The 27261-nt window shown below is 45.8% G+C and overlaps 2 protein-coding genes and 1 pseudogene across 5 annotated transcripts in view; 1 reads left to right on the top strand and 2 right to left on the bottom strand.

The window, feature by feature from the left end:
• Adar (Adenosine deaminase acting on RNA) overlaps positions 1-12953 on the bottom strand; it is a 31296-nt gene extending 18343 nt beyond the window's left edge. Inside the window, exons 1-4 of the mRNA XM_077627221.1 lie at positions 12559-12953; positions 10060-11257; positions 9493-9660; positions 7462-7762 (exon numbers count right to left, since the gene is read on the bottom strand). Coding sequence (XP_077483347.1) covers positions 7462-7762; positions 9493-9660; positions 10060-11257; positions 12559-12634 — 1743 coding nt within the window. The 5' untranslated portion in view covers positions 12635-12953. The remainder of the gene's footprint in view (positions 1-7461; positions 7763-9492; positions 9661-10059; positions 11258-12558) is intronic.
• Positions 1568-2958, bottom strand: LOC144094371 (uncharacterized; annotated as a pseudogene).
• Positions 12954-13038: 85 nt separating the features above from the next.
• Med (Smad/Smad4 homolog Medea) overlaps positions 13039-27261 on the top strand; it is a 48387-nt gene continuing 34164 nt past the window's right edge. For 2 of the 4 annotated variants that reach the window (XM_077627219.1, XM_077627217.1), the window contains exons 1-5: positions 13039-13452; positions 13538-13712; positions 14081-14110; positions 16062-16241; positions 19678-19956. In XM_077627219.1, coding sequence (XP_077483345.1) covers positions 13207-13452; positions 13538-13712; positions 14081-14110; positions 16062-16241; positions 19678-19956 — 910 coding nt within the window. In that variant the 5' untranslated portion in view covers positions 13039-13206. The remainder of the gene's footprint in view (positions 13453-13537; positions 13713-14080; positions 14111-16061; positions 16242-19677; positions 19957-27261) is intronic. The other 2 variants (XM_077627220.1, XM_077627218.1) reach the window with 1 other exon arrangement.

The raw sequence follows: 27261 nt of genomic DNA, 5'->3' as shown, positions 1-27261 counted from the left end.
CCGTGGGGATGACTTTACGAGGGTGCTAATTGCTATTACTCAGCAACTATACAACTAGGGGCTGAACTTTCCAATTTAAAAGAAAAAAAAAAGCCAATAAAAGTAGGTTAAACTACGTTTTCAAAATTCACTTCTAACACAATAAGGTCAGTATTCTTGGCATGCAAGGCATAGCTGTTGAGCAAGGCATGGCTGTTGAGTATGCGTTACACTCCGTCAAAGTTGAAGATTAAGTAGGGAAGTCAGGGGCATGGTGCGACAATGACATTGCCGGATAAGCAGCGCTGCAGTTGTGTGATTTAAGGTGTTGCTCCACTAGCTTACAGGCTTCTGCAGAGAGGGAAGCACAGCTTCCTCGTCGCTTGCTAGTCAAGCATTGTTTGTTCCCTATCATCCCCCACTAAGAGCAGCTAATTGGTTAAGTAAATTTAACTGCATGTAGGACAGAGACACGAAACCATGCATGGGCATCGTGAAAAAGTATGTCCTGGCTACTGCGACAAATGAACAGCAGTTCCATTGCTGCCATCAGCACGCAGAGTAGGTGATGCCCCGTCCTCTCACTCTACCGAGTACAAGAGCCCAATGATAACATGTCAACCTAGTTCTTAAAAGTAAACTTCCACTTGCGTTTTTGTCTGCTGGCTATCTCATTTGGCTTGCCTTACTTTTTTAATGGAGACAGCAATTCCTTAAAACCGCAGCGGTGGCCAAGTGGTTGAGCATCCGCCTCGCATGCGGGAGGTGCGGGGTTCGATCCCCAGTGCCGCCGGGTACCCACCGGTGATACAATGGGTACAAGCTTTCCCCTGGTCTGGTGCTCGGCTTATTTAGGGTGAAATGCTTGGGAAATGGGTCTTCGACCCCACCTTGAGAATTTGAAAAAATACCTTGTGCCATGGCGCTCTTTGGCCATAGATGCCCTTGCGCCATAAAAATCCATCATCATCAATTCCTTAAACACGCATAGCTCCGATCTGGAAGTTGATTATACTGGCAAATAAACTGCTCATGCTGAGACAAGACTTTAAGGGGGGGCACCCCTCTTAAAACTATTTTTCTTATTTCTAGTTGGATATTCATAAAACTTGCCTAGTTTATGTATTTCAGTATGCTGATTTCAAATATGCACCCAGTTTTCCTGTGAAACAAGTTGTTCAAAAACATTATGTAATCTTTGTTACAAACTTGCAGGTAATTTAATTGTGTAACAGTAAAGGCCACAATGAAGTTTAGCATACAGGCATGCTCTAGAATGTCCACCGAGTGAAATAAGGTAATATGAATGTTTGAGACCCATTTGGACAAAAGATATGGCATATTAAACTACCCTGGGAAAATTCAATATGGTGGCTCAGACAAATTGTATTGTTTTAATATTATACTAATTGGCATTTGGTCTGGTTTTAGTCTTATTTCACTCTCTATGAGTTTATCTTTCCAACAAAAAAAAAAAAAGAATTATGAAGCTAGCCCGCCTAGAACCAGAAATATCATCCCTGCACTATTGGAAATGTGTCAAAATTGTAGTTTTGAGAAAATGAGGAAAAAACGTTTCCAACTATGTTTATGTAAAAGTAATAAGTTAAAATTCATACAAATGCACCAGGGGCATAATCTGGATGCATGACATCTCTGTGTCGCCTTTCTGCCATCTTCCTGATGCCCATAGCTGACTCCTGCTTCTTGGTGGAGCTGCGGCACAAGTCTTTCTCTTTTGCTCTCCTGGAGGCGGTGCTGCTGGCGTTCATGTCCAGCTCGTTCAAGATTGCAGTTGTGGTATATTCACTGCCAGTGTTGAAGCGGAGTACTGCTTCAGCAATGGCTGTTTGCTGCGAACAGTGATGAATGTTTTTGCTCTCATTCGAGTTTTGTGTCTTGCACCGTTGGCACCTCTCAAGTAGGCTCTTCTCAGCCAGGCGTCTGTTTGTACACACGCAAAAGAGCTTCTGCAACATGCCTTGGTAAGTTGTATTGATGCTTGGGCTGAGATTCACCTTTTGCCTCAGCAGCATTGCGGCGGCACCAAGAGCCCTCACCAGTCGGGCAGAGGCTGTGGTTTGGGCAGCCATCAGTTGAGGTGATATGGTAGTAAGTCGCCATAACTGCCCGCTGCATAGAGTCTACATCACCACTGTGTGACTTCAGGGCGCGGCCATAGTATATGCTGAGTCTGGTGATGAGTTCTGCAGTTAACTTGCCTTTTCCGCCAAGGCTTTGTTTGCCGTCTGCTTTGTGCTTTTGTAGCAAGTTGCGGAGTGCAGTCCCCATTCTTTTCTGAATGTGGTTAATGCAGTCCTCTTTCACGACTTCAACAAGGCCATACACTTTTGCATCCTGTATAGCATGGAATGTCCTGCTGTCTCCATCACACAGCATCGTTGTGTAGCGCATGTTGTGCTTTTGAAGCGACCTTTCAGAAAGAATTAGACCGGCTTCAACCTCCATCTGCCCGGCTTTACTCTCAGTGTTTTTCTGGCACTGATGGCTTTTTTTCCATTCAGCATAACCTGCACTGTCAGGCTTTGGGCCAGTTTTACAGCCCAAACAGAAGTTTGACAGTACAACATAATCAAGCACATAGCCTGTAAAAAGCTCCACGACAGCCCCAATGCCTATGTGGGAGGAATGACCTCTAGTCATCCATGAGCCGTCATAGCAAACAGCAATGTTGCCCTTGTGCCTGAAGCACAAGTCATCATACAGATCCTCCACTTTTTGCGCACACTGGCTCAAGGCAGCTTCGGCCGCCCGTGAAGCTGCAGGCTTCACTGTATTCTTCAGGTGGCGTTGAAATGTTTTGTTATGCATTCCTCGATGTGAAAGTCCCATTCCCGCAAATATGTCATTGAATGCAGTCTGACCGTTGCCGGTCGAGAGCATCGCGTGACATGCTAATATGTTGATTTCGAACGGGTTGCATTTCTTGTAGCCATTCAATCTCCGCGAGCTCCACATATCTCCACGTATTGCACACGATGGTCAACTTTGTTGAGAGCCCATAACTGCGATCACCACGGCGCAAATGCACGGGGCCACAACAAATCTTGCACTGCACAGTGAGTTCAGTGCATGGAGGTGTGCAATCATGTACGCCGCCGCAGGATCCGCTGCCGACCCGTGTGCTGGTGCCGTTGGATCCGCTGACGACGCCACGGAAACAGACTCAACGAAAGGCTCCGTCTTCCGCGTTGTCGCTGGCATCAATTCAAGACGATGAAGTGTCGCTCTTCACAGGCATTAGCTACGACAACATCACTAACGGTGACAGTTCGAGTGTCGATGCGTATGCGGTTGGTGTCAACTCGAACTGACCTTTCGTCGTTCTTGATCAAGAGCGTAGCTGACGACGGCCCCGGCGATGCGTCGTCGCTCCCGCCGCCAGGGAGCGAAGCTGGCAACGGCTCCGGCGATGCGCAGTCATTGACGGTGCGGGTGTCTGGTGGTGGCAACGCGGCAACCGCACTTTCACCACCGCCCGGTGGAGGTTGTGCTGGTCCAGGGCCATTGTGGCTTTTCTTTTTCCTCCGTTTTCGGGCGCCGAACCGATTGAGCGAGTGCTGCTTTGTCCAGCCTTCCAGCATCGTAAACGTCGCGCGGCTAAGACTCTCAAAATGACGCCGCGTTTCGGGAACAGACAGGCCTAACCCGACGCCTACCCAATCGCAGAGCGCCATTTTGATCACATGGATTCTCTAACCAATTACAACGCGGCGCGCACGTTTTTTTGTGGCTGTTTTGTCCTCGAACGGAAGAACCACCATGTTGCTTACCAATTAAAAAAAAAAAGCTGAAGGCGCGAGCTTTGAAACGAGACCAAAACAGTGTCGCGGGAGCGCATAGAAGCCGAGAACGGTGGGGCACGATTTGACCTCAATTTAAAGGGCCACGTGTGCGCCTTCGGATATTACGAAGCAAATACTGATTCTTCCTTTCTAAAAATTCGATGACAGATGCAAAATGACCTCGTGAATCCGAATATGGCAAAACTGAAAAACCGATTTTTTTCGCGTATTTTCGGCCCGAAAGAGCCGTGTCCCCCTTAAATGAATTCTGAGCACATAGGAATGCCAGGTTACATCACAAAAAAAAAAATAAATAAATGAAAAAAAAAAGTGGCGAATATTCAAAAAATAAACCCCAAGAAGTCCAACCTCAATAGCTTAAAGTAAAGTACAGCTTTAAAATAAGCATAGAAAGTTATCTATGTGTCAAATATGGTCACATTTCATGCCTAAGTAACGAAAATAGTTTTAATTGCAGCGTCCCCCCTAAAGAGACTAGGAATATGGTTTTGAAAATTGCTGTTCAGTATGTAGAATGAATGCTTTAGATCACACTAAGTTCAAATCATTGAAATGGAGATGGTTATTTAAAATTTTTAAAACCGGCGTCTCTTTAAGTCTGTGGGCCGGTTGATCCCTACGTACTTAGTGTTTCAAACTATTTTTCTAAACTATATGCATCACAACTACGGTGATGTCATGGTGAGTGATAGGCCACCAGATGCTGCCATTGGCTGTAGCCATGACATCCATGACATCATAGGCACACTTGCAGTAGCCACGAGAACCATCTGGTTGTTTTGCTGTGCAAGCCCCTCAGGCGTGTGTGGGCTAGGTGAATGCCTTTATGCATATGGTCCTGATTTGCCACTTCCACACCTTTATATCGGTAGTTCTGGATTGGTAACGCCAACCAGCTCATTATCGTCGACAACGACAGACGAGAAGGAAGAATAAGGCGGTGACTGACGTATGTGCGACAACCGGAAGTCTGCAAACCAAATAAATGTCAACCGATGTATTTACGGCCACTACGCAGTCGCCAGTTTTCTTAGCTGGTGTCTGGGTGTGTACGAGTATAGAGGGGAGAGGAGTGTCCTTTTTAATCACCAATATCTTCGGTGTTTATGAAGCTAGCCCAAAAATTTTTAGTGGGGTGATGAGAGATAAAACACCTATCACTCATCTGCATGACTTAGTCTTGGTAAATAGCGTTCCATAGCCCCTTCAAAGCACTGCACCACGAGAAAAATCTGGTGCTCTTTACTAACGGAATAAAGAGCATTAGGTCTGCAGGAAGATCAGTGCAAATGCAATGTCCACTGGTGATGTGTTGTAAGGCTTATGTCACCCAATTCTAACTGTCTACGCTGTCTACACTGTTTTACAGCAGCATGCACTTTCTTTGCTTTTGCTTGGCACAAAAAAAAAAAAGTAGTCATTGCCAATTGCATGGCTATAGTTTTTGAGTGATGAAGCAAGCACTTTTTCCCTCTTTTTGGAACACACAACGCTGGCCCACCCGAAAGCAAAATATGTCACCCACAACACACGAGTGCAAAAATAAAGGTTACGACAATGATGCATTCATCGTTGGGTATTTGTACTTACCCTGTAACGAGCATAATTGCCCTGTAAAGACCAATATCCATTCATGTAGTTTAACAGTTAGACGCTGTTGGCAGCACTAAAAGCACATCAGAAATATCTGCATGGCTTCGTGCTTCCAAAATGTCTATCCCCAAGAGCGATACTTGGCACTGCTGGAGCTCAACTTGACAAACTAATCACATGACAAAGCTCTCAACTTGAACATCTTAGTTGCCTGCCCTAAGTCACTACCTGTTGAAGAATATGAAAAATCCCATAAACATGGTTCTTTCTATTATGCTATAATGCAGATCCAGCTAGATGCCTGTACACTTGCAGCCAAAAGTTCCTGGAACTCCATACAGTAGAACCTCGATATAACAAACCTCAATTTAAAAAAAACTTTCAAAGTAATGCATTTTTTTAATTCCCCAGTCTTTGCTCTATTGAAAGCCATGCATTTTTTTTCCGTGATTTAACAAAGTAATTTATTACCCCACTTTTGATTTAACAAAGTTCTCGCGCAATGCATGCATGTACCAGGAGCCTCATTTACTAAAAGACGAAAACAAAAAGTTTAGCCGAGGCAGACCACGATTTGCAGGCACCCTTTTATGCACAAATGTTGCCAGTGGGCTTCAGCCAGTAGAGCAGCACATACTACCACTGTGAAACGTGTGGTGGGCCATTTCTGTAGTGCGGCGAAGCGTGCCACCTGTCATCGGCGTGGGCACCACTTGGTACTGGGGACTCAATATACCACCCCTCCGCTTTTCGCTCAATTATTTCCGGCCGGAAAAAAACAAAACGCTCGTTTGAACCTTTTTTTTTCTCTCGATATGTCGCCAAAAAGTCCTGTTTGAACAGCATCATCACTGCTGGGCGGCTGCTGGCAGGTGCCTGGCGGTTCGCATGTTCGTGCCATGTGCTGCGTGCTGAGCAACTGTTTGCATCATCCCGAACCATAACCACTCTCTGGCCGGGACATTTTTAAAATTTGTACTGCAAAATTATCATAAATCGTAATTGTATCACAACGTGCCATCTACCAGGAGTATTCAAGAATATAACTTTATTAGGACTGCTGCAGCATAGGAATCTTAACAAAATCCGTGACAAATTTTTTGGCTGCAAGTATGACTTTGTTATATCGAGGTTCGGCTGTACTGCATTAGCAAAAGAACTTTCATCTTCTTTTTCATCTGTCTTAGCATGCAGCATGGAATATATACAACGAGAGTAACTGAGCGCGCATGTAAAAAACTACACCATAAAAACAAAGCTCAAGCTGTACACCGTGGATGATTTGCTAAAGTGGCATTCCATACACTTACGACAGTGGATGTACGTGCAACGCTTTTCAATAAGCCGTGCTATCTTGTGACACCACCACACTCATAAAAAAGCGAAATTCAATACATGTCGAAAAAAACGTTTCTAGCCTGCCTCAGTGTTGCCACTGACAACAAGGTGTGCAGGGGAGCTTTCAGCTCATGTCAAGTAGAATATCGAAAGGTTGGAAAGCACTGATCAATTAAATTGACTGATGCAATGATTACTTTGGTTCATGATGGCATAAAGTGAGATACTTTTTTGCTCATCAGCCAAACATACAATGTAAACACAGGTTCTTAGGCTACACCTTGATCTCTCTGCAGCTAGAGCAGCATGATGATCCTAAATGCAAGAACATCTTCACAAGACCGCAACGAATTAAACGTCTGCAGTACTAGCAGAACTACGCAGAAAGAGGCAAAGGAGAAGAAGACCTGATTTCATCAAACAGCCGGGGCATGTCAATCATCATTACTGTCGACCTTTGTAAATATATACACTTTTCTTCAGACAATGATGAGAAGAATGACTTTTGCAGACACCTAGCCGAGCAGCAGCCGGAAAACTGAAGACACGCAGAAATTGAGCAGTGGCACATTCACAAACCTGATAACGCTCGCCTGCTGCAAGCACTAGCCCACAAGCGAATTGATCTGGCACCGGAGACGCATGCAAGGTTCCCTAGAGTGCGCTTCAAGCAACGACAGCCCAGCAGGGCTAACTCGCTGATAGCACAACTGACGACACACACCTGTCGAGACTCGGGGCTCGATATGGCGCCCAGCAGTGGCCGGTGCAGCTGGAAGGGGCTCTGCGATTCCAGGCAGAGCTGGGCCTCGAGACGCCCCCACATGGCGCGCTGCATGTGTCCTGGGTGGTACAAGGAGCCAAGCACCACGCTCTCCAGGTACACGGGCTCAATGAAGAGCGAGAGGAGTGAGCCTTGTAGGCCCAGCACATTCCATCGGGCTAGCTTGTCTGAGCACGACATGGTCAGCAGCCGCTGCTGGCCATGCAGCACTCCATCCCACGTCTGCAGCACGGGGCCCATTCTGCACGCAGCATCCCCTCACCTTTCAGCAAAACAGAAAGCGTGCAGCATAAGTCTGGCAAAGCCCAATGCTGGGCAGGTCACAACACCGCACTTTACATAGGGCTCTGTACCCTTTCAGATGCCTGTATACACAACTCTGTACAGTTATTGCCAAAAGGAAAGACACCCAAGGGAGGGTTTGCTTTCAAGTCTTGCAGTGGCGATAGACGTCCCAAATTCCATAGGGTTGATGATGAGCATTCCTCTCACCTTCAAGAGATATGAAATGCTGGCAATCCATAACTAGCCCCACAGTATGGCACAGGCTTTTGGCAAAGGTTGTACATGAACTAGAGACTTCCCACAAAGGCATGCCATGCCTAGTGGTGACTTCCTTGTTTCAGACGAAATCAGTATTACATTAATATTGTAAATCGTGTTTTGCTGTTAGCTAGCAAACAGTAAATATTTCTCAAAGCAGTTAGCTTGGCAGATTTTTTAAACATAGCAATGCAGGTTGACTTATCATTATATTTTGTCTTTCTGTCATCTGCTGCTATGAAATAGTCTCTCAAGTTCCTATTTCATTTACTTGGCAAAGTATGTTAAAAACCTGTAGAAACTTGGCGGTGCTTTACATTTCAAAGCACTACATGCATTTCTTTAAGCCCACATGGACTAATTTAGGCAGAAAAAGAATTTTTTGTGACTAGAAATGGCAACTGGCACCTAAATGCATAGAAGACGAATGAAAAATTGACTACAGTGCACGGTGAAATTATGAGTGGTGAAATCTCATGGCGACTGAATCCAAAGCAACGCCTACCAGTAAAAAGGGGTACTACTTTCTGAATCAGAAATGCCAAACACTGCATTAAACAAGTCTTCACACATGACCAAAATCACATACATGCAAATCAGCTGTTTTGAAACTTTTCATTAATGCGATAGCATGATATGGTCCATTGGCAATGAAACACGGTGTCCAGAAAATGTGGCATCCCAAACCTCCTGACCCGGCAAAGAAAAATAAAATTTCTTCTGAAGGTGCACAGAATTGAACCCAGGACTTTGACTGCGAGGTGAGCACGCAATTGACAGGCTGCAAAACCGCATTGTTTCTGGGAGAATAAAGGTGAACCTAGTACATGTGTTGAATTATGACTTTATGCTAATGAGTAGGTGTGTCATTAGAGAGGAAGTAAAAAAAAAGGTTCAACTAAAAAATAAAAATATTACAGATAATGTTTTCGCAATCAAGTATGTATTTAGTCTCAAGTTCCCTCCACATTTTTTATAACTTGCTCTCCCTCGGAGATGATTTCAGAGCCTTCGCATTGAACAAAGCAGCAGCACAACGAAAGCGCACGCATACCAAGCAATACCAGTGAGCTTTGTCTTGAAGGAATATGACATTAGTATAAAAACATTTTCACATGCACTGTTCAACTCCCCGCTTCAGCACTACTTCCACACTGGAGTTGTAGCAGTTGAAGCAAAACTGCTCAGTAGAAGCAACATGTTAATACAGCCACAAACATTTTTTACAACTACAGGGTTTTGCATAATTAGCAATGTTTTTCCCGCTGAACAGGCAAGCGAGAAGAACGAATTTAAGTTCTCCTACTTTTAACCCATCTATGCCTGCTGTAGTGACAATTTCGATAGCCAAGAAAAAAAAAATCAAATTTTTCATACACACAAGTAAGACAAAAACTTCTCGCTAGGAGTTAGAAGCAAGTGACAAACCTGAGCGGAATGGTGCCTTCCCCAGCTTCAATCTTTGTTCTGAGCAGCCCTCGCACACGGCGGTTAGGGTGTCTGTCAGCAGGAAGAGGCTCGGAGGTGCCCAGCAGCTCATGTGGAGAGAAAATGCGACCATCTCCACACGGAGACGTACTAATGTACAAGTGGAACCTGGAGGAAAGAGTCAGAGAAGTGAATTAAGTTCACATCTGTATGACCTACGTTAACAAAGTTTTATGAAGCACTGAAAATGCTCTCAGCAATCTTTGAATGTTCTGCCAAATGAAACGCTTATTATCCTAAAAGTTTTATGAAGCACTGAAAATGCTCTCAGCAATCTTTGAATGTTCTGCCAAATGAAACGCTTATTATCCTAAGAGTACATTTGGAACGCCAGTAAAAAAAATAAATAAAAGGGAATGAAAGCTGTATGTAGCAAAGCTGCTGTGACAGGTGCATCAAACATGTAAATGTAGTGTAAAGGTAATCGTGTAAACACATCATCATGAACACAACAGCTCATGCTTCCGCTGCGTATCTACAATAAAGAACAGCCTGTTGTTGACTTACTTGATGTCTGGCTTGACTCGAAATCCTTGCTTGTCTGGCCTTTGTTCGAGGATGGATTCCTCTCCCTTGCCGTTCTTCCAGAGCTCAAGTTGCCCAAAAAGGAAGTCTTTGAAACAACGCCGGGACACAACCTCAGCATGGCAGTCCTGCAGCACAGCGCCGTTCATGCTGATGTACTCGCCATTGATGCACTTTGTGCCTGTGGCCACGGTTAGGACCTTGATGTCCTCCTCTTTGTCCTCCTCAGACGCAGGCATGGTCATGATGATGCCTGCCAGTACCTTCCACTTGGCACTCTCTGCACGGTCAGCCATCACCTTCTGCAAAGTCTCGTTGACAGTGTTGCCCAGTCGATCAGCCAATGCTTGCGGAAGGGTGCCCACCTTAGCACCAGTTTCGCCACACTGAACAACTCCAGATGGGTTGGCCATGATGTTGTACAGCTTGAGCAGCGCCGCTCGTGCTGCCGCTGCCTTGGCCAACCTCTTGTTGGAGCCGCACCCTTCATACACATCACCGTTGCTTGTTGTCACTGCCATGGTGAAGCGCTGTGTAGGCACTGCCGCATTCTCAGACACAAGTGTGTACTCCAGGCCTGGCTGAAGCTCGTTCAGCAGCATCACGGGGTTCTTCTTGTCTGCCTCCTCTGCAGCTTTTGTTGCCTTTTTCTCTGCGTCCCCATCCTTGCCGCCCGAGAACCGCTTCAGCTGATCCCTGTGGAATTCCTCAATGGTGTTGCCATCTGAAGAGAACCCGCTGAAAATACCAATGCCTTCGTCCTGTTCAACTTCGTCACTGGTGAAGTCCCCACTCCGTACAATTGTGCGGCTCATAGCCCAAAAAGCTTCAGGCACATTGCGAAACTGGACGAACGACTTCAGAGCGGCCTGCGCGGCGGCGTGCTTTGCCAACTGCTTGGACTGGCCGCGACCTGTGAAGCGCTGCCCATCGACTTCCACGGAGACGACGAAGCTAGGTTGGTGGGCTGGCCCTTCCTGAGATTCGACAGAATACTTCAGGCCGGGCTTCAGCTCGTTCAGCTGCATAAGTGCATTCTTTGGTTGCACCATCTTCGGCGAAATGCTATTCTTTTTTTGCTTTTTGCGAGCGCTGCCCTGGGAGCTCCCGGACTTGCGCTTTGTTCCGGGAGTTGTGACACCTTCATCCGCTTCTTCAACTTTGCCATTGGCTTCTTGCCCTGAAAGCATAAAAGCTGCAAGTTCTCAGACAATAACCACAAACTGTAAGATGGTCCGTCATGCATGGAGCACTTGCTTTAACTTCAGTGTAGCAATGCATTTTCAACATTTGAACAGAAATATTTGCAACAGACAAAAATACACATGCACATAGGCTGTGAGAAATTTGAAGAATGCAAACAGATTCCTCACACAATTATTTACAGATACCACGGCATTTGGCTGCAGTTGCTGAGTGATCAGCAGTCTCATCATAAACCTGTGCCTAGTTGGTACGACCAACCTCCAAGCGTGTTGATGACTAGCTGCTCATGCTGCTTTTCATTAAAAGGCCAAAAAGCCGCACAACGACGCATAAAAGACGCATAACGAGTCGAAAGAGAACTCCCCGGCATAACGCACATAAAGCAGACACCGATGCAGTAAGATAATTGGGAAAAGCCTAAACTTCAAAAGCACTAGTTCCACAATAACAAATATACTACAGCTGTTGCTGGGATCATCAAATTAAGTAATTACGGAATGAAGACGCTGGTCCACAAATGGAACGATGAAAAGAACTCTGGGTGAAACAGGTTTCTCTTGCCATTTAATGCGGCGCATTGACGCAGAAACGGCAGAACTAGTAAACCAAAAAAATCCTTTCAACTGCAAACAAAGCGCAAGATTTTACGAAACCCCGATTTTCCTGGTTGCCGTCCTGCACATTCACGAACCGCAACGCGGTTGCGCCTCCGCAGCCGACACCGCTACTCGTACAACTTTTCAAGAAGCTACGATCCCAGTTCATTGAATCAGCTCTGACACAATGACCCTGCCGGTCATTGAACTAAATATTTCATGCATGTTACACGCATATTTTCCTGGTATCTTATATTTCCAAGCAGCAGAGAAGAAAACTGCAGTACACACTGCCCCATGCTCTTTAACTCCGTTCACATCTGATAAGTCGTCCTGCACTATGCAATCCGCAGAAAAGCTAACCCGGATGCGTTTTCATTAAGTGCACACATTCGCAGCTGCTCGAGAACAACCGTGTGCCGAACGAGCGCGGGCATAAATGATTTGTTTACAGCTGCACGAAAGGGGACGCACGCTGGCAATTTCCTAAGAGCATCAAGACGCTAGGCCTAAAGCCGGTAAGGTACTGGTTAGGCTATCTTTCGAAGGGTTAAAGTTCATGATTAAAGTGAAATAACCGAGCGTGCTTCATGTAGTAATTTAGTAATTTCTTAGTTCAACTTCAACTGATCAGTAATTCAAAGAAGTGCGAAAATTCAAAAGCGCATAGCCACCGTACCGTGCCCATCTTTTGTCTTCTGAGGCGTCTGAACCATTGTTACGTCTTCTCTTGAGCTTGCTGTTACCGTCGACATTTAGAGCAAATACGCGAAGTAAACTGCGTCGCTAGGTCCTGATCTCGACACGGTATCCCAAATTACTCGATACTTAAAATCAGCAGGGTAAATGCCAAGGAAAACTGAAGCTGGCAAAGCATCTAACAGCGTTGCCAGACTTGCCTAATTTACACGCCAAAGGCAATCAATTGTGTTATTCGAATAAACTGCAGTTTAGTATATTTAAAAAAAACAAGAACTTAATAATTTGTTACAAATGTGGAGCAAGTTGTGTGTAAAAGCTTAGTGTGAAAAACAATCTCGCTTTGGGTTCAGTGGCATTCGCTACCATCAAGTTGACAGATGAACACCTCTCACCCCCTTGATCGGCAGAAGTGCGCTCTTCCGTCGCCATCAGTCTCGGGGGATCTCGCCGCCAGAGGGCCAGAGTGTCGTGGTGTCGCTAAGCTGAGGGAAGCGGTCGCTACGGTGTTATTGTTCATCAATGGCATTAGACCCAATGCATTGCTTGTGTGTTTTATTCATGTGTTAGCCAGGACTAAGGGCCCTCGCTAGACACCCGACAGACCCAGCTTGTGCGCTTCACGGCGATGGCAACGATACCCACGGCCGCACCGACGTCTGCGGACGCCTGCCTGAGCATCGTGCACAGCTTAATGTGTCACAGGCAGGGTGGTGAATCTGAAAGCTTCGCCAAACGCGCCATCGAAAGCTTGGTTAAAAAGCTAAAGGAGAAAAGAGACGAACTTGACAGCCTCATCACAGCAATCACTACTAATGGTGCTCATCCGAGCAAGTGTGTGACCATACAGCGAACTTTAGATGGTAGGCTTCAGGTAAGGTACTCGGGCATCCAGCGTGCTCTTCCCATCCTCGAACTATTGCGCGCATCGTGAATGAGTTGTCACGTATTCCACGCAGGTCGCAGGAAGGAAAGGATTTCCGCACGTTATTTATGCTCGCATTTGGAGGTGGCCGGACCTCCACAAGAACGAGCTGAAGCATGTGAAATACTGTCAGTACGCATTCGACTTGAAGTGTGACAGTGTTTGCGTCAACCCCTACCATTACGAGCGGGTGGTATCTCCTGGCATCGGTATGGCTGACTTTCTGCTCACTTTGTGACTCACTGAAAGAAGAATGACAAACTGAGTGCGAGCCGCTGTGTTTGTCAGCTCGCTGAGCATGTCCGTAGATGTAACGGTAGTCTCAGTTGTGCCGTGACATATGCGTCGCTCATGTCATGAGGCTCATATTGTCTCAGATGTCGTTTGTCCACTGCTTCTTTAGTGAACTTTAGAGCAGTGCGACTCAAAGCAGGATCCCTTCTTTTGGGGGATATCTTCTCTCCCCAAAACACTTTTAAAATATCTTTTGTTTTTGGTAGCCGCGTTCAAATGGTCGTGCCATTACTAAGTGTTTGGATCCTTATCTTTAACAATTTGTCATCTTTCACAATTCCAGATCTCTCTGGTCTGACTCTCCAACATTCAGGTAAGAGATGCTTTGGATATTCTACCTATGCAATTGTGCACTTATCCTTCCTCTGTTTGCAACTTAACATATGCATGCATGCTTCGAGCCAACTTGTGGGCATGCAAAAAACTTTTATTTTTCTGTGATATTGTTGGAACATTGGCATTGAAACGACAGTATGATCATGCTGAATTTGAAATGTGTTCATAGGAGTCAGGCTTGTAAAGTAAAAGTACCTGCTGCAAACTGTTTTGTAAAAGAGGTGCGCAACTTAATGGCTGACCTTACATATAGGTGACCATTTGCCTATATAGCCGGGTATGGGAGGTATTCACATGACGTCATCTGCAAGGGGCACTAGTGGCCGGCGCGGCATTCACCGTGTTTTTGGTGGTCGCATGCACGGCTGTCACAGCCTTTAAATTGCTGGAGATGTGTGAAAGGTGACTGTATTTCGCGTCCTGTCGCAGATAATTTGTTTGACCCGTAACACCATGTGACTGAGTGGATACGCCATGAACTGCACAAAACAGAAAAGAGCGGGTACGCTACACCTATAGGATTGCTGAGGGTACGCTAGACCTGTAGGAATGTGGAGGCGCTGGCACGGTATTGGTGTGCGACATACAGACAGGACTGCTGCCGCGCATTGAACTCACCGATACCGAGGCCCGTTTTGTGCACGGCTTAAGTTTGCCGACAGGCCAAAGAATTAAAGCATACAAATCTATGAGGGGGCAATTGCTTGACAAGCGGGCAAGCCCGAGAGTCGTGCTGAGGGTGCCGACAGCCGAAGTGCTGTTTTTTTAGAGGTGAATAATTAAATGTGTCTGTTCGTTTAGCTAGCATAACTTGTCATCCCTATCTGCTGAAAGTTGCGTGTTACTAGTGAATGTAGCGGAATAGCTGCACATCGTGTTGTTGCGAACTGGCCTAGATTCCATGTCTTGTGCATTCGAAGCAGTGCTACGTTGCTACGATCAAAACTTCAAAACATTCTTGCTAGGATTGCCTTTCGTGTGGCAAGCACATGACAGTATTTGCTCGACTGTTCTGTCGCGTAAATAAGGAAGTTATGATGCTTTGCTTTTCTGCTGGAACACTGTCTGTGCAGCTTCAGCAGTTCATGGACCACAGCTGATGGAAATGAGTTTTGGAATTCGGGTTATTAATCGTGTGCTGTTTATCCACGATGTGTGCTGCGTGGGTAGCTGTCAGTTATCAACTGATATTAAAAACTGCAAGTCCTGTACATTCTTGTGTACGGTGCAGCCGGCCAGTTTTGCTGCTGAGTTGCAACAGGCAGCTTGGTCATATCATGGCACAGAAGAATTATGCTGCAAACTTCATGCACAATAAGCGTTCCACAAAGAAAAGTGGATGTTGACATATTTAACAATGTGCAAAGATGTCACGGATCACTAACAGTTTAGCCCAGGTACCTCACGACGTACTGTCACACTGCACGAGCTGGCATGAAATGATCACCAACATGGTGCGCTTGCCGCGACTACTCTTATGCCGTCTGGTAGCGTGGCCTCAGTGAATACCTCCACAAGGCGTAAACACGATCTGAAGTTGCTGTTTGCAGTTTTATGTCGAGTATCGTAATCTTCTTGGGAGAATTGTCATCACAGCCATCTTATCCTTGATAGCTCTTCATTCTGACATCAAAACTTCTATTTTCACGACCTTGTTAATTGGCCATGAAGCTGCCTACAGCCAGTGACTGCTGAGATTCTAGTGGTCATCCGGGAACTACTATTCATTTGATGCCCATTGGGTTTAATGGTTATTGAAAATTTTTGTGAGGCACCTGGAGAACCATCATTGATTCGGGTCATTTACTCTACAACTGCTTTTGGGATAGGTGACAACAGAAACCTTGAGACTTGTGGTGTAGATGTTCAGTGTTAGGGAACTCTGAATGCCCTTTTTTATGCAATCATTCTTTTTTTTTTATTTACAGATGTTTTCGGGGGTGGTGATGGCCACTATGTCAAAAATGAGTATGGTGAGCTCGAATGTGGTCCAAGTGGCTTGCAGCATGTGTCTCAGACCATTCAGCATCATCCCGCACAGACGTCGTCACAGGCATCATCAGCGGACCCCTATGGCCGGCAAATGCTGCTGTCTCCCTCAAGCACAGGTAGAAAAATGGGAAATTCACACCTTATGTGCCATGTCATGTTCATTGCCGTAACTTGTCAGTGTTCACTTCTCTTTTACACTGTTGAAGCAGTATAGACACCGAATTTCTCGCACATATTTTCTTCTTTGTAGTGATGCGTAAGACATTACTATACATGGATTGATGTGTGGTATTCGCTCACAACCACTAAATCGAATTTCTTCTCTGACCTGTTTATTTTAAACAGCTGAGCTATGGCTATGATATTAAAGGTCCGTATACGTTGGCATGAAGCATGAGAAAACTGTGATATTAAATTTGCTTTGTCATTTTAATTCACTACAATGCTGAAGTCAGCCTGCCCGAAGAGCCGGAACACAACGAATGAAGAAACATCGATTATATCAGTTTTTCTCATGCTTCTTGTGACCTCTACAAACCTTTGACGACATCATAGCCATTGCTCGGCTGTTGAAACTGAAACCTAAACAAGTGAGAAAAAAAATATTTAGCAGTCGCAGGCGAGTAGCATGTGATGATCCTTGTATGCTTATGTCTTCAATATCATTACAAGGAAGAAAACACGGAACAAAAAATTGGGTGCCTCTCTCCGTTTTAGGGAGTGGAATCCCTAATCTTCGTATCTCCACATTTTAGTAGAGGCTAAATGCAACAGTATTTGTACTAGGCCATGTCGTTGCACGTCAAAGAACCCTGGGTGATTGAAATTAACTGGAGCCCTCCACTTTACTGTCTCTCATAGCCTCATGTGCTGTTTTGATATTTTGGACCTCGCATACTATTCCATTACCTTTCGAGCATTGTTTCAAGCTCGTATATTAACTAGAAGTTAATCCATATTCATTGTCTATTGTTCTGGAAAAAGCCATCTGAGCCTGCCAGAGTTTTAGATTTGATATTGTTATGTCATTCATGAGTGTGAAATAGTGCACGCTTTAGTGTGATCTCACCCTTGCCATACATGGAGCTAAGAGGTGACAGAGTATGCTCACTGGTCTGTGAGCATCACTGGCCTACTTGACTTACTCCACTGCTGTGCACTTGTGAATAATGTATCTATGACTTGCTAACACAGCTCCCTGCTCTTGTGAGCACTGAACTGAAGCTGAAACGCAAAAGTTTGAATTTTGTTGGGGGCTATTGGGGACTTTTGGGTGGTCTGCTAAAGCGTACAGTCTACTGCCATTACTCATGTGAATACTGGGCAAAATAGGAAGATCTGTGTCATTCAATGGATTATTAGGTGAAAGGTTAAGAAAATTTCATTTCTTGCATGACGTTCAGAAAGTTTGCCTCTTTCTGAAGGAGGTTCTGCAAGTGAGTTGTTTTTCTGAGAAATCAGGTGCTAACACTGCCCATGCCACAGCCTCAAATTGTATTAGTCTTTAGCCATAGTCATTTGCTTTTGCATTGTTTTTCAATTACAATAACTTGTAATGGCAACTCATACTTTTCCATTCGAATGGTAGAAGGTTATGCATTTATGCTTCCAAATCTGCGTTGTGGACTCGTTTGCCTGTCAGGAGACTGGACTTACGGAAGCTGCTGGTGCAGGCTCGTAGTGTCTGCATCGCTGTACAGAACTTGTGAGATGACAGTGTGATCAAAAGAAAAAAGGTACTCCAGGCTGGAGGCAGTTCACTGCAGCAGTGATTCTTATAAGTTGTGAGAATCTTACTGCTGTATGGTTGAACACACTGCTCGTAACATTTTGCGCAATTGTGTGCTATCATCTGTCTGTCTTGTGCCGCTTGCAACTCTCACATTGAGTGTGGTAAACTGTTGTAAGTGTTAAAACGGTAAAAACATTTCAAGGCAAGTGGATTTCTAAGATCAGTGAAGTACCTAAATTTCTGGCAAAACTTATGCTTAATGGATTGATTTTAAATGGGTTGATATTTCAGCTTTCCAGAAAGACGAGGACAAAGGACAGGAGTTGTCACATGTAAAACTTACGCATTCTACATAGTATTTTACAATGCCGCCGGCTAGCCGGCACTGCATCATTAGACTAGTGCACAATAGAGGCAAGACATGAGGCGAAAAGGGGATCACAGGCACCACTTTCAACTGTTTATTGGCAGCACAGATGTACATTCTCTTAGGCCAGAAGAATATCACTGGAATAACTCTCCACTTTTAATAGATCACTCCAGTTCCTGGCTGTTTTAACAAAAAAGGAGCGAAGATGCAATAATGCGAGGCTAATGTGGAGGTGGTGATGAAAGTGACATCTTTTTGATTGTTTTTGTGGATGTTCGACATATCATCCTCCATGCACTCTAAAAACCTTCCTGCTTGTTCTTGGATATCCTTAGGGTGAGCAAGGATCAGCCTAGAAATCGGGAAGGTAATTCAAATCCAAAGGCTCATGTTTTCATGCTTTTCAATCCTTCTGCTGGGTGCTTTGTACCTAATTGTGCATATCAGAATATCTCGTATTCTGTGGTTGCCTATTACTTTGTGGATATTGAAATTGTTCCTTTTGTGTACTTTGCATTGGCGATGAGAAGATGAGGTTTTATTGCACCCTTGCAACACGGCAAGAATTGCCAGGGTTGTACGTTTGCCACTGGGCAAACTTTGCAAGATGTACGTTTGTGGTGTACATTGTCAACTTCATTGAGAATTGCATTAAGTACCAAATGAGTAAGTAATAGTCTGAAGCCAAAGCTGCATATTTACTTTGCATCAGTTCTGTCTTCTTTGTTGCTGTGCCTTCGCTTTCATGAGCCATGTTTGTCATTGCTGGTGTTGAAAAACACCTACATATTTAAACATTACGGCCGAGCCCAGATATATTGAACCCATATATTTCAAATTATTGGCTATATCGAACACACAGATTATCCCCTTTGAAAATCCCGGAAAAATACCGCACAGTTGCACCATACTGAAGAAGCCGGGCGCCGGGCTGGGGGTGGCTTGTACCCATTTTTACTGGGGGTGTCCGGCGGTGGGTTTCGAACCAACCACCTCCGGCAGCCGAAGCGGACGCCCAGACCACTAGGCCACGACTGCGGTCCCAGTGAAATGGAGCGGCGGAAGACCGACTTTGCAATTCGACTGAGCGAGTTCCACTCAGCCAGATGTAGCTATCGCGTCACTCCAGGTTTAATTAGGGCTAAACCACAGCCATTTTTGTTTTAAAATACATGTTGGATTAAAATTTTTTAATCATTTGCCACTCTCAGCAGCTCTTCTATAGCTTGCTTTACATGGATTATTTTCATTAATACAAAAGATGCAAGGCTGAATCTGGTTGAGTTTGCCAGGTGAAGGTCAAGGAATGGACATCGTTAAAGTTGTTTGTCCTCTCTGTAAAAGCAACCAAACCTGCAGCTATCTGTGTACAATGTACCCAGGCGGTTTAAGGGAAAATAGAGATATTGAGCTCGCACACTGATTGTCTATCTGTGCCTGCTTCATGCAGGACCTGGAGTCGCGTCCCCCAATGGCAGTCTTGCTAGCCAGTCAAGCCAGTCCTCAGTCAATCCAGCCGGGCCTGTGCCGCAAGCCACACCTTCGGCCGTGCTTCCGCAGCAGCCGGTTCCAGGGGTGGTGGCAGCCTCACCTTCCCAGCAGCAGCCACCTCCGCAGGCCGGTGGAGCCCCCAATACTGTTGCACAGCCACCGTCCAGTACAGCACAGGGGGCTGCCACCAGCCAGGCCGGCTACTTTGGCTCTGTTTTGGACAGCAGCCAGTCTCTGAGTAAGCATTTCGATTTGCACCCCTTACTGATGGAACTCTCTTCCACAGTGTGTTTGGGTATTGATATTTGTTGCAGCATCTACCATACTAGGTATTATAGATGCACTCGCAGAATGATGGCACCCATTAGTTGCGCCAGTCATTGTGTATCTCCCGTGTATGTGTTTCGTCGAATGTTTTGGGCAAATCGTTCATCTGTATCACCATGCACCAACTAGGCCCAACAGAAGTGTCATTGAAGTACCCATTATTATGGTTGTCAGAACACTTTTTTTTTTCCTGTCTCGTAATGAATACAGCTCCATTGTCCTGTGAGCATTCACCAGGAAGCATTCGGCATTGACTTGAGTTGTAAATTCAGCAGTGGGCACGTGGACATTGAAACCATCAGTTTTTGGGCAATGCACCAGAAATATGGCTTCTCCGAGGCATCAGACATTTTATGACTGATGGTGTGACCCTGCTAATAACAAGTTATTCTGGCCAGGCTCTGCTAGAGCCACTGTGCATAGAAGCTTCACCAGGTGAGAGTTGCCTCACACCGGTCGCAGTAGGTTGCCTGTACAGGGACCATTCTTAGCTGGTAGCCAAACCGTCTTTGACTGGAAAGGGCAGGAAAGACTACACAGACATCATCACATGCTTGCCTGGTGCATGAGAGCGTAATTGATTACACACAGGCTAGCAGAGCTCTTCCTGCTTTGTTGTATTGTCTGTTGGCATGCTGGGCGGAGGCAGACTGGTAGTGTGTCACTTGCAGGGTGTTCCTCAGCATGGCTTGGTTCATACTGAAGCTTCGGTAGGCAGTGTTTTGAGTGCATTAAAAGGAAAGTGCAGAGGACTCCTCCAACACCTTCAACAGCGAACAAGCAGGCCTGGCAGGAGCTGTCTTGCGCCGGCTGCCAGGGGTCATAGTGACAGGCGCTGTTTTGAACTGTTCTGAAGCCACACTGTCTTCGCAGCCAGTCATGTTGTGTGAAATTGCAGCCATTATACATGTCCCCGTCATCAAGGTAGCTGAAGCACACTGGCTTGAAGTGAAAGCCACTAGATACTGTCATTGATTGTTACCAATTTGATGGGTAACCGAAGCTGCTGGTGTGTTTATACACTAATTTAAGAACCTAATAAACTCATGAATAAAGAATGGATTGCTTTGTAAAAGGCATGTGGCAAGCACTTTAACTCATACAATGCAGTCCACTTATAACAATATTGAGTGAACCGGAAAATGTGATCATTATAACTGATCATAGTTATATTTGGACCAGCAAAAAGCAAAAAGAACATACCCATGTATTCTCCCATGCATGTAGCCGCTGCCACCGGCGGTCATGTCAAGGGCACAGAGCGTTTCGGCGCTCTGCCAAGTTCGTCGGACGAGCCACCCCTGCTGTAGCTCCCGTAAAGATAAAATGTGTTGTGCTGTTATCGGTGCACAGCATCTTGACGTGCTGCCAAAGTCTATGCTGAGGACAGTGGGAAACAGAGGAATGTGCTAAGAAAAGCTCACCCTTAGAAAAAAAAGTAGATTCTCAGCAACTAAAGGGGGTGGGGGGAGGTTCAAAGATATCGTCTTGCGCTTATTCGTCATCAGTTTTACCCAGTTCACAGATGCACCAATGGGCGGAAATGGTGAAAACTGTTTGTATGAGAAAGGGTTGCGAGGGGGTGGCCAAGTTGGGCCAAGCAAGCTCTTCCCTCCTTTCTCCAGTGATTGCGAAAGGCCGTATGCAACGCCCCAACACGGATTTCGCCACTCCATTCTGTTTGCGGACTTAACTCAACATTCGCTTCAAAGTATTTTATTTTTATCAAACTTCCAGGCAATTTTTGGGGGTAAACACCTTCCAGGCGGCCAGATCCTGTCATTGTATCCGTTATTTCGCCGATAATTTCATCGTTATATATGATGTATATTTACATAGGGGCAATGGAAGAATTTACAAATTTAATGAATTTGCTCATTGTAAGCACTAGGTCGTTATTTATTTATTTTTACTTACATAATAGTATAAGCTTGTTAATTCGAACTCGGTTAATTTGAACTTACGGTTAATTCTAACTGACGCCCGGGTCCTTGCACAGCCCTGCATATTTCAATGGGTGAAAACTCTCGATAATTCGAACAAGTCGGCATCCGCTATGGTTAATTTGAACTAGGAGCAACTGGCTGTCACCGCTCCTTGTAGATAGAAGTTGACCCATAATGAGTAAAACATGCTCCAAATATACCAGAGATGTAAAACAATAGAAAAGAAAAAAAAGCCGAGTGCACGAGGCTCATGGAGCCCACGTTCCGGTGCATGCCGTAGCAGGTTTTCGCTGCCGGAGCACTCACCCACGCCGCTGATGGTTTGGCGCGAGCCGTTCCAGGTTTTCGTTGTGCCATGGCCGCTGGGTCGCGATCACATGGTGTAAAAACGTAGTACGGCGGCTCGGGCGATGATGGCTTTAGTTGGTGCCGCGAGTGCGAGCTACGTGGACAGCAGCATGGAGACACTGGAGCCCTTGAGTGACGCCAATATAATTGAGGCTGCATGCTCCCTGCAGACGTCGCATGACTCACGTGCGGTGTTCACGTGCGGTGAACACAGCCTACAGTGATGAGTCTGACGGCAGCGATAACACTATGCCATCGCCAAGTGCACATGGAGTAGCGTCGGCCCACGATGTTGCAGCACGCCACTTCTCTGTCACTGAGAACTCTGGCGTTGCGCAGGAGCTTTGGGCAAGCTGCAGATGATGCTGATGAAGTCTCGGCAGAAGAAACGCAAGCAAATGCACTTCACCGATTACATTTATTTTGACAACCCTTCCTCGTAAGTAAACATGTTTTGGAGCATAAATAGCGTCGTATATTTCAGCACTAAAGTTCGCTGCTCACGCGAATGCATTCCAGTACTTGTTTCTGGCGCATAACTGACCGATCAATTTAGTTCATTTGCCATTAGGACCGGATGAATTAAATTCTCAGAATATGCCCGCCACAAACGTGCAGTAGCGCCTAGCTCGCGATAACGAATCTAGGCATGACTGCTTTGGGTTCTGCCTGTGAGGCGGGGTGCTATGATGGCTCATTCTAGCGCCCATTCGATAATTCAAACTTCGCTTAATTCGCTACCTGTTACGTTGGTAAACATTCGGGCATTTAACATCGACTCTAAGATCACATTCGCACTATAAAATCGACTTTAAAATCATTTCCTCATGACAGTACAAAAACATTATTTGTTTTTCTTGCAGAATTACAATGTATATAATCGATGAGGTCAAATTTAAAAAATGGCATCCATTGAATACTGACTGATCTTCCTGAACGCACACAACACAAACTGAACGCGCACTACACAACCCTTGCACAGGGAAAGCTTAGATCCTCTTGAACCTACAGTAGCAGGCGCAAGCTTTTACACAACAAGTTGTTACTGTGCAAAAAGCGGTGTCCTACATGTTCCTGGCGTCCTAATGTATGTTGGATGCCAGGATTATATGGGTCAAAATCAAGTTCAAACAACGTACAGACCAGATTTTTTTACCCTCCCTCACAGGCTCTGGGCGCGCTCCTACGACACCAGGCGCCATCTGTCAGCGCGTGCGGCCTAGTGGACTGCGGGTCGTACAGATGCCGCGTGTAGAACGTGTGTTTATGTGGATGTGTTTTTTGCTTCCATCATTGATGCACTCCGTCACCCAATGTTCGTGGGTGTGTGCTGGGCTTCACGACTCAAATTTTCCCTCTTCCAGACCGAAACTGCAGGTATCTGACATGCATTGCTGCTGGTTAAAGATTTACACGCAGATTTTTCTGTTGGAGTGTCGTTTCTTGCTGTCTTTTACGTGCGCTGCCACCAGTGATGAGTTTTATGCATCAGCATGTAGATTTTTTGATTTCACTGGATGGTGTAGTGATGTGCAAGATTTAACAAGATTGGCTAGCTGCACACTGAAGGTTGTCCAGGCAAAATACATGCTTTAAATCACCAGAGGTTCGTCTTCGGCATCCATGCGCTGAGCCTGCTACTGTTCGCATTGAACACAATTCGTGTACGGGAATGTGAGCATGACCGCTAGCAACTTAAGTTATATGTGGGTTTGATTGCGGCCGTGGTGGTCGCGTTTCAATGGAGGTGAAATGCTAGAGGCCCGTGTAATGTGCGACATCAGTGCGCATTAAAAAACCCCAAGTGGTTGAAATTATCCGGAGCCCTTCACTACGGCCTCCCTCATGGCCTGAGTTGCTTTGGGATGCTTAACACCACAAATCACACAACAAATTTAGGTTGCTATAGTCAGACCCGGATATATCGAACCCGCATATTTCGAATTATTGGCTATATCAAACGCAAAGATTATTCCCTTGAAAATACCATGTAAAATTATAGGACAGTTGCGTAGTGTATCGAACTCCAGGTTCGCCGGCCGTTCGATATTTCAAATGCCGCGCTGGGCTCCTGGGAGGCGTGCTTTCCCCAAAGACACTCATGTCTCCAATCGCACAATGCGCGACACGGAGGCGAGCGGCGACGTTTACAAGCCGCGCCTCCTCACTGGTGAGGGAGAAGAGAGAACTGGAAAGAGCCAGGTGGTGGTTGCGCCCGCAGCACCCCACGACGGGCACAACTAGAACCAACGGCGCATTTCCGCTGAGTTTTCTTTCTCTCTTTCCTTCATTTTCTTTTGTGCCTCCTCGACCGACGCCAGTCAACTCCATCGGGCAGTGCGGGGCCTGTCACATTTTTCTTGTGTCTCTGTTTCAACGCGCCAATTGTACCGTGCTTGACTGCGGTCACATAGTGAGCTATGACACCTACGGACGTAAAAAAGAGAAAGAATGTGGACTTACTTTGCAACAAAGCTTGAGGTGATGCGGCGCGTCGAGAATGCCGAAAAGTAGTTCTCTGTGGCACATGCATTTGGCATTCCGCAGAGCACTGTAAGTACGCTGTTAAAAAACAAGCAGGACATCACGCTCAAAGCAGCTGAGCAAAGTCGCTCGGGAGCATGTCGTGAGTGCCCTGCTGCTTTCGACAAAGTTTAGAAGGTGCTGTATGCGTCGTTTTTTGAAGTCCGACCTATAAACATCCCTGTGGATGGCCCCATGTTAATGGAGAAGGCCAAATGGTTTGCCACAGCTCTTGGCGAAGATATGGCACTGGGTGGCTGCAACGGTTTTAAAAACCTCCACGGCATTGTGGGAAAAGTCTTTTCAGGTGAAAATGGGGCTGTCAGCAGCCAGGAGACGCAGCAGTGGCTTTCAGAGGAGTGGCCGAAGATCGCTGCAGGTAGCAGGTAGGGCTGCCGAGTATGCCTTCTGTTGGACAACTCCTCGGCCCATCAAACAACTTGCAAGCTGCAGAACATTGAACTCAAGTTTCTGCCGCCGAACACCACAGCGAGACTGCGGCCCATGGACCAGGGTATCACAAAGGCTTTCGAGGTAGGCTACAGAAGGCGACTTGTTCAGCGGCTCTTTATAAACCTCCGCGTGGGAACTGATCTCAAGATTGACCTGCTCGGCGCCATCCAGATGATTACCGGCGCTTGGAATGACGTAAAACAGGCCACGGTAGCTAACTGTTTCGGTAAGGCAGGCCTTGAAGTGGCTGGAGATGAATTTCCTGAAGCTTTGGATGACGATGATGAATACATAGAGGACGAGTTTCGTGACTTGTCCCATTTTCCCAGTGTCGTCCCGTCTGACCTTACCATTGAGGACTTCATCAATGCTGACAGCAAAGTTCAGGCTGTAGCTGACCTCGCTGATGAGGACGTTGTGACCGGAGTAGGTGGCGCCCAAGAAGGCGATTCCAACGGTGACATGGACAACTGTGTTCCTTAAGAGATGCGCCCGTTCACAGCCGTTGAACTGGCATCAGCGTTCAGCCTCTTTCGGCGTTGTTTTGGTGAAATGGAAGGTACCGGGCTGTCGCACCTGGACATTCTTGAGAAGATCGAGACTAGTGTTTTCAACTTCATAAATCACACCAAAAAGCAGTCGAAAATTAGTGATTTTTTTCCCATGAAATAAAGTGCTTTCATGTTGCGTGCCCGGACATTGTGGTTCATGACTCTTGCGACCGGTAAGCCACAATTTTTCATGATCTCGAGTGCGGATTAAGCCACTATCTGTATATTGAATTTTCGCTATATCGAACTATTTTCGGATCCCCTTAGAATTTAATATATCTGGGTTCGACTGTATCTTCATGTGACTGAGGGATTGGCGGGGTAAAGGGCTGACCACAGTAAGTAGAACCCCCCTCTATAGTAAAGTAGCTTGGACCAGTAAAAATATTTACTATATCAGGGGCTTTACTATATCAGTTGTTGGTGATGGCATGGCTCTTGACTATGCTCTCTGGCGGCTTACAAAGCACGAAGTGTTGCTTTACAAAAGAAACACTTAGAAATACTCTTATCTCCTGCTCTTAATGTCCCTTTGTGCAATAATTATTTATTTTCAGTTGTCACATGTTATCACTTTTTCGATTTTATTTACGTCTTGCGGAAGTACTGCATTTACACAGATACAACACGGCTACAAATATAAAGCAAGTTTGACTCTTTGTGAAAACTGAAGCTTTGCATGATCACGGTGTCATTTAGAGCGTCATTTTAGAGGTAATAATGAAACATGCGCGACAAAGTCTAGCGCGGCAGAACCGCCTATGCAGTGCCTCCGCTTCTTGCCGCCGGTTCCCTGTGCTTCGCGCTGCCGTGCTACGAACGCACGCCCCTTTCTTCCCTTTTCTAGTCCTCACTGCACTTTTACTGGCTTTCCTTTCTCAGTGACTCCCGCCGCCTTCTTTCAACTTTCAAAGCCAGCTTTACTTTCTCCGCGCGCTTTGCCGCACGGCCTCATGGGCTTCGAAAAGTTGGCTTCTCCTCGTTGCCTTCCAGCTTGGTGGTAAAGCCACCTCAAAGAGCGCCGTTTATCGTATTCTGTGTATTTATGCCTCGCGATGTCATAATTCCGCGGCCAGGCGCTCGTCACTATAACTGTTTGTTCGAAAAAAAAAACTTTACTGCAAAAGAAAAAAATTGTAGTCATCTATTAAAGATTAAATGGGACCGCAGCTTCACTTTACTGTACTGTTTTTGCTATAACTGTTTACTGTTTTTACTATAACCGAGTTTACTATAGCGGGGTTCTTAATAATAATAATCGGTTTTGGGGAAAAGGAAATGGCGCAGTATCTGTCTCATATATCATTGGACACCTGAACTCAGTATGAAATGTTTCCTTGTTCTACCTTCGACTTACTCTTTGACTGCGACCCTTTGCTGCCGTTTGGGGGCTCA

The sequence above is a fragment of the Amblyomma americanum genome, chromosome 6 (genome assembly GCF_052857255.1).
Source record: "Amblyomma americanum isolate KBUSLIRL-KWMA chromosome 6, ASM5285725v1, whole genome shotgun sequence".
Classification (NCBI taxonomy): domain Eukaryota; kingdom Metazoa; phylum Arthropoda; class Arachnida; order Ixodida; family Ixodidae; genus Amblyomma; species Amblyomma americanum.
The sequence above is the reverse complement of the archived record's forward strand: the minus strand, read 5'-3'. Positions and strand labels throughout refer to the sequence as shown.